We start from the raw sequence: 15,123 nt of genomic DNA on the forward strand, positions 1-15,123 counted from the left end.
ATAATTAACTATGATATATTAACTTCTCTTCTATATTAGACCCTGCCTACGGGTATACATATTCTGTATACTATAGCCTAGGTTAGCATAAAGATGGGTTCTTCAGAAACCAATAAAACTAACTAAGACAAAGTAATATATAAATGGTTAACCTCACAAGTACAGATGATGGAATCATCACTAAATGACGCTGGGTCCTTTTCAGCCTTGTACTATGTATGGCCCTTTAAAGTACATGAAGACTACACCCAAACAAAATGGATCTACAGATATTTTATAAACATTATAGCTCTCTCCAATAATATATCCTTCATTGGATTTTGAAGCAAAAAACCACAGGCAAAAAATATAAGAACATTCAGAATTTAATTTTATATATGTAAAAAATAAATTTAAAAAAGCAGCTCTCCTGTATGAATACTACCGTGAAATTGGGTCTGAGTTAGATTTTCAAAATATGGGGAAAAATGAGATCCCTTCTTGCCTATCATTACTCTGATGACAATTATGAATTGATCTATAATGAATATTAATTAAATGAATATTAAGTAATGACATTGATGAAACATTTATTGAGCACTGACAATGTGCTTTGTTCCACTCTTTAGACAAAAAATGAAAATTACATAGGCACAAACCTATGGTACCTCACATAAAGAATTTTCAAGGAAATAGATGAGTTTAGTAACTGTGGTTAAGGTTAAAGGGGTAAATGGAAAGCGAAGCAGCTGGAATGATGTTCAGTAAAACGCGCAGCAAGTCACATCCTCAGCCAACTGTTCACACCTCTCTCCCAGACTCTCTACAGATCTGTGCACTCTCTGACTAGTTCAGAAAATAAGGTTAATGAGAATTCAATGTCTAACATTCGGAATCACAGAGAATTCAAATATCTCCCTCCTCCTTTTAATTAGCTGATGTTTGGTATTGAGCTTGTTGCTATTAACAGTGACTGGTTAGGGTTAAGTGAAAGATGGGACAGGAAGAATTCAGAATCCTGGGACTGTGACAAAGAAAGCGTATGTGATACTTCCACTCCCTAACAGGCCTCTGACATCACTGAGGGGTAAACACATGCTCGGAGGAAAGATTTAACATACTCTCTGCTATTTAAGACTTTCCATATCTACAATGCATAATTTAGTAGAATTCTTATAATAGTGGAAGAGTAAGAAAGACCGGAATAAGAGGAAAAGTTAATAGAGACATATGGTTCTCTGAGGCTGTTATACCTAAAGATAAACAGATTGCTGCCTCAGCAGCACCATGACTTGGCCACATTGCAAAGTCACAGCAAAGAAGAGAAAGGTAGAATCGGAACCATATGAATCAAATCTAAAGACTATGTTTAACACATATATTCTCTCGGAAGTTTTGCCTTCCTTTCTCCGAGCTAACAAGTTTTATTATTTATTTTGTTGGCATTCATAAGGGTGAATTTCAGGTAATATAGGATATTACAAAAAGAGAAAATTGTTCCAGGAAGAACATACCACAATTGGTCCAAAGAAGCAGGTTGCTGAACCTATTCTTTGTTTTCTATCACTTCCTGTCAATGAATACTATCTTTACAGTATATTCTGATAATATTATGTCTGTTTAAAAGTAAGATAAAATAGTCCCACCTAATCAATCTTTTAAATATTTAAATAAGGAATCAGTTCAGTTCAGTTCAGTCACTCAGCTGTGTCCAGCTCTTTGTGACTGTAAAACTAGTGTTTGACTTAGGATGCATGGCTGTCCTGTATTCCTGATTTGGAGGTGTGTTCATAGTACAGAAAAAACAACTGTGAAATCTGTTCCATTTGCGGAAGAAAATAGGTATGTTTGGGGAAAAAGTAATACTTTGTAGTTCTGGTTAGAGAGCAACTTGGAGAAGCTACTCTTCATAAAGATGTTCACTAAAGTGTTATTTATAAGGTCAAAGTAAGACTTGCAAATATGCTAAATATAAACACTGTTTCAACTGAACTATATCTTCAATTAATGAGATATTATACAACCATTAATTGATGTTACACAGTATGTAGAAATATATAGACACTTAATGATGTCAGCTTATATGTTAAAATAGAATAGTACATGATATGTCAAGGCTAATTACAAAAATGCCAAAATAAACATTTAAACATCAACAGGTAAACTTAACTAGTGGTTCTATTGATATGTTAATAATTGTTCTTATATAACTGTTTTAGAGACTTTTAAATGTTTTTCTAGTCATTTCATATTGTTTTTAATAAGTTATATACAATAAATGCATAGTTCTCATATAATAAAGTGTTAACACTCATTTTCTGGTTCAACATAATGGACTTTACCATCCTCTGAAATTAATTTATCCTGAAATCAAATCAATCCCTAATATTCTGTTTTCTGCTATGATCTTCTATCCTCTTTCCCTCATTTTCTTCCTCTGTTGGTGTTTTGTGATTTTTTTCCCTCACAACCTAGTGACTGTACTCTCATATCTCCTCTGCTCCCTGCTTTAAATTTACTGTAATTGAATTATCTTTCGAAAACACAAATCTGATCATGGACTCCCTTATTTATACTGGATAAAGCCCACTTCCTTAAAAGAAAGGTCAGGCTTTTCACCATCTCAGACTTTGTCTTGTCTGTCTCTCCACACCTCGCATTTATTCATAAAACTTATTAAATATTTTGTTGTTTCAAGATCTCACCCTGTGCTCTCTTATTTCTGAGACTATCCGTACAAAGCTCACTTTGCATTCACTGGCCAAATCCTTGTTTTATTCAAGATTCAGCTCAAGAATCCTACATTTAAGAAAATTTTCATTTACTCTTTGAATTACCCTCAGAATAGATGAAGATTCTTTTCACTGAAAAGCCCCAGTAAGTCAATATTTACCACACTGGAATATGTAATCTCTTTGCCTGTCTTGCCCAACAGAGTCAAAATTACAGTAAATAAGAGAACTGTTCTTATCTGAATTTTTAGCTTTGGTGACTTCAATAAAAGTCAGTGGAAAGAAGGAAGAAAGAAGGAAAGAAAAGAAAGAACAGGAGGAATCTGGCACTGCAGCTATTATAAATAAAAATAATATACATTGTTTATCAACAATGATCTTAAAAACAATTTAAAGGCATAGTCTTAACAGTTACATGAAGAATGGATACTTATATGTAATATAAATCCAGATTTAAAGTAATCAACATTACATAGTCTTCATATTTTATCAACTTTACTAATATACATTGATATAGAAAATTACTAAATAATTAGCCCCTTAGTTAGAGAATAGAAGCTTGCTTTTAAATTATCATGTAAAGTAATTATTTTATAAAGAGAAAATTAAATCACAGAGCTAAATATAATAGAAATGATTTTTATGATGATATGTTTTTGCTGTTCAAATATAAAGTTAAAAAAGCTATTTCCTCAGGAGACATCTAAAGTATTCATTTGTTAACAGGAGCAGAATTAATTGAATAAAACCCTAACACAAACTGAAAAATTATTATAAAAACACATGTAATTATAGACACTCAGCCTGATCATTAGAAAAAAATACATAAAATTTATAATTAATGTAAGACTAGACCATAGCTCTAGGGAAGTATCAAATTTAAAGCTTCCACTATAAAATTATTCTGAAAATCAGATGTACTCTATCTGGCCTATTCCATTGATTTCTGGGACCTAAAAAAATTTTGTACTTTCAAAAATAATTTCAGAAGTACTGAATGAGACCATTATAGTGAACAAAATTTATGAAATGGATAACAATAGACTTATAGGTTAGCACAAGGAAATAAATAACATACAACCCAGCATCACAGTCAAACGTCAGTATAAATTTAACTCTATTCTTCTTAAGGATAAAAGATGAAACATGGTAATAATAATAACATTCAGAGGTTATTAAACCATGATAAACAGAGTGGAAAGGGACTTCTATTAGAAAATGAAGTCATCTCTAAAAACATACCTTTTTCGTTACAATGGGGCAGCTTCATATTATTTTTTTAAAGCCTTTCAGTGTAGGTTGATGACACAGTGGTCCAAAATAACTAAAGCAAACCTCTGAGGGACTGAAACAACATGGACCAAATCTGCTTGGGTTAGGAGTAAAACTCATAAAAGAGTGGGCAATTTTCATGCTCATCAGGTCATGATTTATATGAAATTATTACAATTTATACATTGACATTTGATTGGGATTGGGAATGTGAGATTTCTGAGTGTGATCCAAAACAAGAATCAGGAACACATTTTTGATGGAGTCCATTAAAGGAAGAACATCTGTTTTGACTATCATTTGGTAAGGGTTAATGGTTTTTTCTAGAAATTAAGCTGCTGATCAAGAGTCCTGACTAATTGGATTGGATTGGATTCACTTTCCAGTTGTTTGGAGGTGAGATGAGAATAGACCTTCAAGAAATCTACCTTTGTAAACAGTTCTGAATTATCTTCAATATGGAAGTAGAGAGATAATAGTTCTAATCATTTTTATTTTTTTTTTTGCTGGAAAATCCTCAGAGAAAGCATTAAAGATACATAAACACAGTCACAAAGAACCTAGATAACTTTTACACGGTAAAGCTTCTTTTGATAGTATACTCAAAATATGCTAGAAATCAACTGCAATTCCAGAAATCTATGATTATATTTGATATACAGACTCATTGATTACATTTCTATTTTAATTTCAGAGTAGTTGGCTTTAGTATATTTTTATGGAAATAGACACTATCAAGACAAATTAACTGTGGAAGTAATTTTTAGTGTACACTTATAAAAGCATGTCATCAGTGCAAAGAACATGCTGACTTGGCTAATCTTCATAACAGGTGAGCACATATCTATTGAATCATTAAAGCTAATAAGTATCTGGGAGAGTTTGGGGGCTGAGAAGAGAGGTATAGAAATTTTAAAGAATAAATGAATAAAATTAATACCTGAAGGGATGCTCTAAAATATAGGAAGACTGTTGCTACTGACCTTGACCTAGAAGTATGCCATTAAAATGCTTCAAACAGAGGTAAGATATCTATCTAATCTGTAGTGAGTTTACATTGCTCATTAAATAACTGATTCCTGACAATAGAGTCAAAGACAAGGGATAAAAGCTTCAATAAAATGTTATGTTTTAATTCTTCATTCCATATTTTCTAGAATGAGCTATAAATAATGTTAATCACCACATTGCTACTGAGTTTGAAACTCACATGATCATGAGAATCTGAGAACTTATATTTTTTAAGAAGAAAGTTGTTATTAGAGGATAAAAAATATTGTATTATGTGTGAGGACTAAGGATTTTCTTTCAATGAAAGTTTAAAAATTCCAGCAGCAGATACAGTGTGAAATCATTCCTGGGAAGTTATTGAAAGTTCACAAATTGAAAAGCCTCAGAGCCTATCAGCTGAAGCATATTAAGCAATTTTGTGTGCAGAACAACTTTATTAACTTGTATAAAGTTTTAGTATTTAAATAGCTAATGGGTTTAAGAATCAAGTACTAATTCCATGATCAGAAAGTAAACTTTAATTTCTACTTAGCAAGGCAGCAAGGCAGTGATTCAGGCCAATTTATTGACTTGTACAAAAGCACAAAGGCTTTGGAGAGCAGATATACTTAGAGAATTTCAAGTAGTTCAAATCCTTGATTTCTAGCATGTAAGATGGTGTGTAACGGATTAGGTGGAGTGATTCAGTTAAAGAGCCTTGTTTACCTTACTAGAGAGTTTGTAACTCAAATAGGAATCACTAAAAACATTTTAAGCATTTTAAAGTATTTGAGTAGGAAAATATTTTACTGTGTTTTTGAAGGTGGATCCAGGAAGCAGTGTGGAGAATGCAAAGAAGAGGCAATTCTATAAAAATTCTACTAACATGAGGACAATTCTGAAAAACAATTTGCGAGTAACATATGAGACAGTTACAGTTGGGTTGAAGGCAAAAGAGAGAAGTAAGAACATCAGTATAGGCTGCCTGATGATAAATTTGATATTCAAGATGAAGCACCAATGATAATTCTCAGGCTTCTGGCTTGGGAAGGTTGGAGAATGAGGTTCTAGAAAAGGCCAAGAGGAGAAGATCTATCTTGGGACTTGGAGAAAGGCTAGAAATGATGAGCTCAGTGTACAAGCTCTGGAATGATTGTTTTTGGGTTCCAATCTCGGATTGCTACTTCATAGCCATCTGACACCGAAAATGTACTTAATCTCTGTTTCTCACTTTTCTCATAGGTAAAATCGAGAAAGTTACAATATTTACTTTTTGGCATCACTGTGATGTTTAAATTAATTCATACCTATCATCATCAATAACTGCAACCCCTCCATAATCTCAATTGTTATCTCACTCATTCTTGTGACTTGACACTACTAAGGTTGATTTCAACAACCTTTGATCCCACTGCAATCCACAAATGTATTTTGCTAACACCCCTTACTGTATATTACCGTCCATGTCCTTAGCGCCCTCGTTTCCCAGCTTAAATTCCACAACCAATCCCTACAATCACTCGCTTGCACACACTCTCAAGTCCTTTGCTTCCCTCTCCCTTGATCATATTGGGTAAAACACATTCTCATTAAAGCTGACCCACGGCTATTCTACTCCTAAAGTTAGAATATAACTTGAGAAATAAGACTGAATATCACCAAAGAAATGTACCCATTCAAGTTTACTGACCTTGTTCTAAATTCACTATTATTAACCCAAGACTATTCCTTATTCCCTGGCAATCATCTGGTATTTCCTTGATCCACATAGCTCCCATTCTCCAAGTGACTGCTGTCTAATTTCTTCCTGATCTGCAAAACTCTCCAACCACCCTGCTCTCAGCAATGAGCCAGCTTCCTACTTTTCTAAAGAAAATCTAGGCATCCTTTCCTTTTCCCACTGTTAGCCCCTAAACACACCAGTTAGACTGATGTTCTTTTAAATATATAAGTCAGATCATTCCCTCATCTGGTCTGACTTCCAATTTCTTTCACAGTAAAGGCTAAAGACCTTAGAATCCCTAAATTGTCCTATGCATATGAAAATCTGAAGACATATTTGAACTTGTCTACTATTATTCACCCTGCAAAACAGGCCCAGGCATTGATGCCTTTGATGCTCTTCAGATATGTCAGGCGTCTCCTGCTGAGTCTGCTCCTCCTCCTTGCTGACTCCTCTGTCTACAGAGATCTGTCCCCAGAGAGCCACAATAGCAACTCTCTCACAGTCCTCAACTCTTCGCCCTACTGTTCCTTTGAACTCGTACTATTTTCCTTGAACTCTTAACTTACTCTCTTATAATTGCAGTTCCAACATTCCTTTTCTTTTCCCACTTTAATTTTGTCCTTTCAACTTTAAATATCACCAGTAATTTAATATAAAATCGAAAGTGTTTCTTGCTCAGTCATGCCCAACTCTTCGTGACCCCACGGACTGTAGCCCTCCAGGCTCCTCTGTCCATGGAATTTTTCCAGGCAAGAATGCTGGAGTGGGTTGCCATTCCCTTCTTCAGGGGATCTTTCCCACCCAGGGATTGAACTTGGGTCTCCCACATGGAAGGTAGATTCTTTACCATCTGAGGCACAAACAGGTACTAAATAACTTATTTATTGCTTTGCTTATTGCCTATTTCACCCCACTGGAATGAAAACCTGATGAAGGTAAAGATTTTATTTGGGTTTCTTTCCACTGTTAATACTATTGGGCACATACTAAACAATAAACACTTTTTGAATGGACTAAGATATTTAACATAGTAGCTGGTATAATATAGGTGCTCAATAAGTAGGAGTTATTGTTATCACTTATAATAATATATCATGCATGTAAACAACATGAAACCTCCAAGTTGAAGCACTTGAGACTCATAAGCAGAGGTTGAACTTAATATAAATTAACACAATAATGAAATAAATGAATAAGCAAGATCTCACTGGGAAGAATGTTAAGAGCAGAAAGCCATGGCATGTGAGTGAGGGTAGGGCATATGGATGGAAGCCAACACGGGGCAGGTTGAACTCTTGAAAACCAGGAAAAATATAAAAAGCAAGTATCCAGAGAAACACAAGAAGAATCAGGAGAGGGTGGGATAATGGGAGTCAAGGAAGGTAGATGTTCATGAAGGATGAGGTGGTTAACAGTGCCTAACACTTCAGTTAGTACCAAGAAAATGAGAATACAGCAAATGCTGAGATACAAATCATGATAAAAAAACCTTAGGAAGATTTAATGAGAAAATAAATCTTCAGAATCAAAAGTGTCTACAAAAGCAACGAAAGAGTCTGCAAGATTGTTCAAGACAAAACCATTTATTCAACACATGTTCTTTACCTTTGATTCTTTCAAAGAAAAGAAGGATGGGATAATAAAAGAACTTATCTCATTCTTGAGCTTATAAGATGAGAGGCTGACATAAGTAGGTCAGAGAAATAGTCCCCTGGCTCACTGAATTTAGTAGGGTTTTACACAGATAGCTGGATAATAGAATGACGTAATAGATTTTTTTCTTAGAGTTAAAATCTGAGATTGAGTGCATCTAAACCAGTACAAATTACTATATATTTTTTAAATGCAAATATATAAAAATTCCACAAGTTCTTTCTCTTTAAGAAAATACTACAAAATAATAAAAAAATTAATATGGCTCTCATTAATTTTAATTAATCTTATTTACTACAGGATGTCTAGTAATTCTTACACGATGAAGGGAAATTTAGAATTGGTTATTGCTATCCTCAGCAACATGGAGGTATTTTCTTCTGCTTTTTCTTTGCAGTTTGAGAAAATAAAGAGTTTTTAATTTTTTTTAAATAAAGGCATTTAAATACATCCAGTATTTTACAGATAATTACAAAATGAATCATTAAGTGGGTGCAAATTGAGTAATTTGATTAATTTCTAAGTTGACCTTTAGAAAAGTATTTGTCTAACATTTCTTAGTTGTTGTATTTTTTTACATCAAACTGAAGTTCCAGCTAGTTAATTTCCATGTTGTTTAAAAAAAATGAGAACTGCATTATGGATATAAAATGGTTTGTTTTGTAAAATAACTGCTTCACTTTAGAAACAATTTGGATTTTGAAAGGTAATGTGAATATTATCTTTGAATAGCTGCTTCTCTTTCTATCAGGATTTGCTCTTATCAAGGTTATCTTACTTAGGCATTTTTTCGCTTGTATATTTATTGAATCAAGTAACTGTTTTGCAGGTAGTTAAATTTATTGTTCACTAATAAAAGATAAAATACACCTCGTGGCAGTGCATAGCTCTCTTCCAGGTGTGTGTCCTCATTCTAAGTAGCCTCTGACTTAGGTGAGAGACTTCCCACTTGCAGATACATAATGTGCATCTCCAGCAAAACTGCCCATAAGAATAACTTCATTATTCTGGGAAGCTCAATCTATAAAACATGTAAAATGTGGAAGTGTTCTGCCTATACAATTTCTGGTAAGTACAACATGACTGAGTGATAAAACCTGAGTCAGCTTCAGTTAGAGCATACCTTACTGATAAGTTTATTGTGCCATGAAGGCAAAAGGAAATATTAGTGGGCAGAGAGGTCTTCTCTGAAGTAAGGAGGTATTTTAGGTCTACTGAGCTCTGCCTTGATCAATGGAAAATGACCTCTGAAAGCATCAAGTGGCAGAGTGCACCGGTTAGTTACAGAAATCTCAAGTTATAGCAGAATGATGAGAAGGAAAAACTCACCAGTACCACTGGACAGATTGTGGTGGGTGGCAAAATATGGTCCTTCAAAGGTCCGCAGTCACATTCAGGTTTCAGATGAGAAGCACATTTATTATGCAGCTAGGGAAGGAGAAAGAGGAAACTATCATTTTGCATAACAACAGCAAACATGAAGCAGATCCTACTTCACCTGAGATGCAGCAAATCCATTTAAAGAATTACAAGAACAAACAAACAGGATCATAAAGGGACTCCTATGACATCTGTTCTTATACAGTCTGCCTTAAATAAACTGCGCAGCAACTTCCGTGACCCAGCCTATATATTTTCTAATTCTCAGAAATGTTTATGTTAGAAATGCCCTTTAGGTTTTTCCCCTGAAAAGCCTGATTTCTTTGACAAACACACATTATCATCCATTACAATCCTTCCTACACTTATCTGTTAGCATAATCTTGAAACCACTGTGCACTGTGGCTGCTTTTTTTTTTTTCTTTTGACCCTCCTGTTTTCTCAAAGTCATTCCAAAGTGCACAGCTCAGTATGGGGCATAATTGATCCCATCATTAGTTTTAACTTTCTAATTCAATATGTAAATGTAACCAGAGATTCATCTCAGTAGGAGCAGGATATAAATATAAGAAGATGATTATGATTATCAAAATTTATCTTTATATTGTATTTATCAGCTCTACATTAAGTAAGTGTATAATCATAAGTGTAATTTACTTTTCAACATGGATGAATTTAAACCGATATTTTTATCAAACCTGGCCACAAGTTGAAATTAAGGTATTATAATATGGTATATTAAATAAGTGATTTTTTTTTAATTGAGGTGATAATTCTGATTGGAGCCATATAGAATTGTTAAGGTAATAGTTGTTTAAAGGCACCTACGGACACCTTTATCCCCTACTCCTTATCAATGTAATATGAAATGGTCATGCTTTTAAAAAAATGACAGATGTTAATAAAATAACATGTTTTGTTCAGAAACAAAAAGGAGCTCACTTAAGTTCTGAACCAAAAGCCACCCCATTTAAGTCTTGGTTACATTAATTTCCAACACAAGCCTACCTTTGTAACAGTTCATTACCAACCAAGCACAAGACTCTAGTGAGAGTAGATGGGCTGCTGGCGATAATAGCTCACCTGAGTAGTTCACTACAAGAGGGGTATTTCTGTTGTCCTTGGATTTAAAACATCTATCATGGTAACGCCCTGCCTTGGAATTAAGGCTACTTGTACTGTAATTAACTCACACTAGGCCACATTACATGAAATAAAAATACCTTTACACATTCATCCATAATTAGCAGTTTTGCTTCTCAGTGACATGTAAACTCCTTATTAAAAAGGTGGTTTCATCTTACCAGGCATTGCTTTGTCAAGAGGCAAGGGGTATTCAAGATAAAGAAGCACTTGAAGCCATATGCAAAATACAACTAAATTAACAGGCAATCATCTGGCAAATGGAAATGCATAGTTTCCACAAAATAAAATTCGCGACTGGTTTAAATATATTATTGATATATTAGACTTCATCAATCTTCTCAGAATAAATCATGACCCTGAAATTTGGGATTCAGACCAAACAGATTACCAAGTGTTGCAGGTTAAATTGGGACTTTCCCCAATTAATGTCCTGAATTCTAGTACCTGTACAATATGAACTCATTGAGAAATAAAATCTTTGTAGGCATATTCAAGTTCAGTTCAAGTTATACTGAAATAGCTTGGAGTTTAATCCAATGACTGGCTTTCTTATGAGATGAGAGACATCTGGATATAAAGAGACAGACCTGGAGGGAAGAGGTCATGTGACAACAGAAGCAGGGATTTGGTGATGGAGCCAAAGGCTAAGGGCCGCCAGTGATTGGGGGCCACTCTCAGAATCAGGAAAAGGTGAGGGTGGGTTCTTCACTACAGCCTTCAGAGGGGGCATGGCCCGCTAACATCTTGATCTTGGGTTTCTAGCCTCTAGAACTATGAAAGGATAACTTTCTGCTCTCATTTTGTGGTGTTTCGTTATGGTAGCCCTTGGAATGGAATGTACCAATTGCTATGAAAACTGAACCAAAAATCAAAGACAAGCTGCGTGTCTCGAAGGCTCTTTTGTACTGTGGTGTCACAGAGAAAAAGCTTCTGCTTTTCGATCCTGCCTCCTATTTAAAACTGACAATGCAAGACTCTAAGATAAAATTTCTGTGTGCATAGAGTGAGAGAAAGCTAAATTTTCACACTTGCTTGCAGTGACTGAAGTTTTACATGCAACTCTGAAGGATAGCGACAGGGAACTGAGATCTTGCCAGCACTGACCACCTACACAAGCTGAGCCTCCATCCCATGGATTTCTAACAATCTGCAACTGATATGGGCAGGGATGACTAACCTCTCTACATAGTTATTTGAGGGTTGCCAGATGTAATTAAAAAAACAACAAAAATAAAATGAATTTAATGACAGCTTTTTGGTATTTAAGCTAGTTTTCCAGCAAAACAAAAAAAGGAACTGAGCACTCAGAAAGAATTGCAAAGCTGATAAGCCAAACAGAATATACGGAGTACCTCTTCACATTGAGGTTTGAGGGTTTCACAGCACAGGTACTGGAACGGGTCCTTTGAAACACTGCTCCCTGCCTGTGTGCTGCATGCTAAGTCACTTCAGTCATGTCCAACTCTTTGCAACCCCATGGACTGCAAAGAGGCTCTTTGCACCAGGCTCTTCTGTCCATGGGGATTCTGTCCAGGCAAGAATACTGCAGTGGGTTGCCAAGCCCTCCTCCATGGGATCTTCCCAATCCAGAGATCAAACCCACATCTCTTGTGTCTCCTGCATTGGCAAGTGGGTTCTTTACCACTACCATCACCTGGGATGCTCTGTCTTCCCTGCAGAGCTAAATAAAATCAACATGGCACTGCCCAGTTTGATTGCCATGTGGTCCAGGTGGCTATGGGGCAGAGTCTTGCAGGAACATAAGCATATGGCAGGATCTACAAAGATGTCAGTAATCATATCATCATCAGTGAAACAGGAAGGCACAGTGCAAGAAAATTCTCCTCCTCAAGAAGGCTGTATTAACTAATAACGTGCAAGGTACCTTACACTTCTCTTAAGACCGGAATCTGGCAGCTGCTAAATATGTGTGGGTGTCCATCAACATCATGACATTATTTGTAGCTGGAAGTATCAAAGCTGAGGACACCACATTGGAAAATACTGATTTTTCCACAATGTGTATAGCAGGTCTACTGCACTGACCATATTGTTCATAAACATACTTGAACACAAACTATAAAATATGAAGGACAATGAAAAAATGCTTATGGTTCCCAAGACTATCAAGATTAAAAGTGTACATCATTTTTGCTGTGAAATTAAAACTTTGCAACAAATGTCTATTAAAAAATAGAAAATATCAACAAAATAGAAACCATATAATGGAATTTAAAAGCCACTAGCGCCTAAAAGTATCTTAGGTTACTGGTAATATTTTGTTTCTCCGTCAGGTGTTAGCTACACATAGTGTTCATGTGCAAAATTCACTGAGCTCTCTCCCTGGTATATTTATAATTTTCTGTATGTATGACATGTTTTGGAGAAGAAAATGGCAACCCACTCCAGTATTGCTGGCTAGAGAATCCTGTGGGCAGAGGAGCCTGGTGGGCTGCTGTCCATGGGGTCGCACAGAGTCAGACACGACTGAAGTGACTTAGCATAGCATGATGTTTTAAATAAAAATGTAAAAAGGAATAAAGTGAGTATAATCAGTAATAATAACAAGTTGTTAAACTCATCACCATGCCATTTTACAGGAAAAAAAAAGTCAAAGCTGAGTCCTTCTCAGTGACAGTAGATACAATTATCTTAAAGATAACCCAGATTGTAAATCAGCAAAACAGAGAAAAAGCCTCATTAAGAAGAGCAATAAAATAGAACATTGATGAGTCCTGCCTCTTAAATGGATTGGCCAATAGAGCCCCAGAGTAAAGAAATTGTTACCTTTTAAACAGTGTTTTATTTTTGTTCACAGTTACCTTTGCATTTTTAGAGTAAGGCATAGAAATCATCAGGTCATATTTTATTATATGCACAGAAACTTCCATTTCTGTGTAAGGGAATTGGTGTTATAGCTAGAAAATTCATAAAATATAAACCAGCTATTTCTGGAAGTGAATTAAACACTTGGAAATAATTTCAGAGTTTACAACATTTCTAATAGCACTTAATTTAGAGCCAGATCTATGTTTATTGAAAAAAGCTGTCTCAATTTAGGAAGAAAAAGAAAATGTGTGAATAAGTTTGTGTGTATATGTATATGCGTTTATGGGATGGAGTTGAGAAAAGAGTGAAGATGTTACATTGAGAAGAAAACAGAATCTAAAAAGTTGAAAGGAAGGAAAACAGAAAATAAATTTCTATAAGAATTTGGAAGAAAAAAGAAATAGTTTTCTGCAGAAAAGTAAAGTGACCAGATTAGAGAAATATTTGTTGATTTGTATGTATTTTTATCTCTGACATTTTTCCATTTCAGGTGCTGCGTTAATGCTGGCATTTGCTAAGGCCTGAGTCTTTCTATTGTAAAGTCATTGGAAACCTTTAAACATTGTTAGGAGTTGACTATTTTAAAAGAAATAGTAGTCCTACATGATACCAAAAGTCAATAATCTATAGCCACAATATAGGCTTGCTTTTGCCAAGCTCAAATGAAAAGTATCATCCACCGATACTGTGAGCCCTGCCTGACCATGGACATTTAACCACAACCAGGAGCAAATGACGGCCTATTTTAATAGAATGTCAGGAGAATGCTTTCATGGTAGAAATCAACAGGTATAAAGAGAGATATTTTTTAAAATATATATATATTTCATTTTTGATTGAAGAATGATTACAATATTGTGATGGTTTCTGCCATATATCAACAAGAGTCAGTTATAGCTATACATATGCCCCCTCCCTCCTAACCTCCCTTCTGTCTCCCTCCCCACCCCACCCATCTAGGTTGTCACAGAGCACCAGCTTTGGGTTCCCCGTGTCACACAGAAAATTCACACTGGCTATCTATTTTACATATGGTAATGTATACATTTCAATGCTGCTCTCTCAAATCATCCCACCTTCTCCCGCCCCTACTGTGTCCAAAAGTCTGTTCTCTATGTCTGCCTCGCCACCGTTGCCCTGTAGATAGGGTCATCAGTCCCATCTTTCTAGATTCCATATATATGCATTAATAAATGATATTTCTCTTTCTCTGTCTGATTTACTTCACCCTGTTTAATAGGCCCTAGGTCTGTCCACCTCATTACAACCAACTCGAATGCATTCCTTTTTATAGCTGAGTAATATTCCATTGTGTATATGTACCATAACTTCTTTACCCATTCATCTGTCGATTCACATCTAGACTGTGTCCATGTCTTAGCTCTTCTGGTTTCCTCAGGGTATATGCCTAGTAGC

The 15,123-nt window shown here is 35.2% G+C and overlaps 1 protein-coding gene across 4 annotated transcripts in view; it reads right to left on the reverse strand.

Annotated features, from left to right (window-relative positions):
- DGKB (diacylglycerol kinase beta) overlaps nt 1–15,123 on the reverse strand; it is an 808,737-nt gene that overhangs the window by 546,388 nt on the left and 247,226 nt on the right. For all 4 annotated transcript variants that reach the window (XM_043462754.1, XM_043462753.1, XM_043462752.1 and 1 more), the window contains one exon: nt 9,682–9,780. In XM_043462754.1, coding sequence (XP_043318689.1) covers nt 9,682–9,780 — 99 coding nt within the window. The remainder of the gene's footprint in view (nt 1–9,681; nt 9,781–15,123) is intronic.

The sequence above is a fragment of the Cervus canadensis genome, chromosome 3 (genome assembly GCF_019320065.1).
Source record: "Cervus canadensis isolate Bull #8, Minnesota chromosome 3, ASM1932006v1, whole genome shotgun sequence".
NCBI lineage: Eukaryota > Metazoa > Chordata > Mammalia > Artiodactyla > Cervidae > Cervus > Cervus canadensis.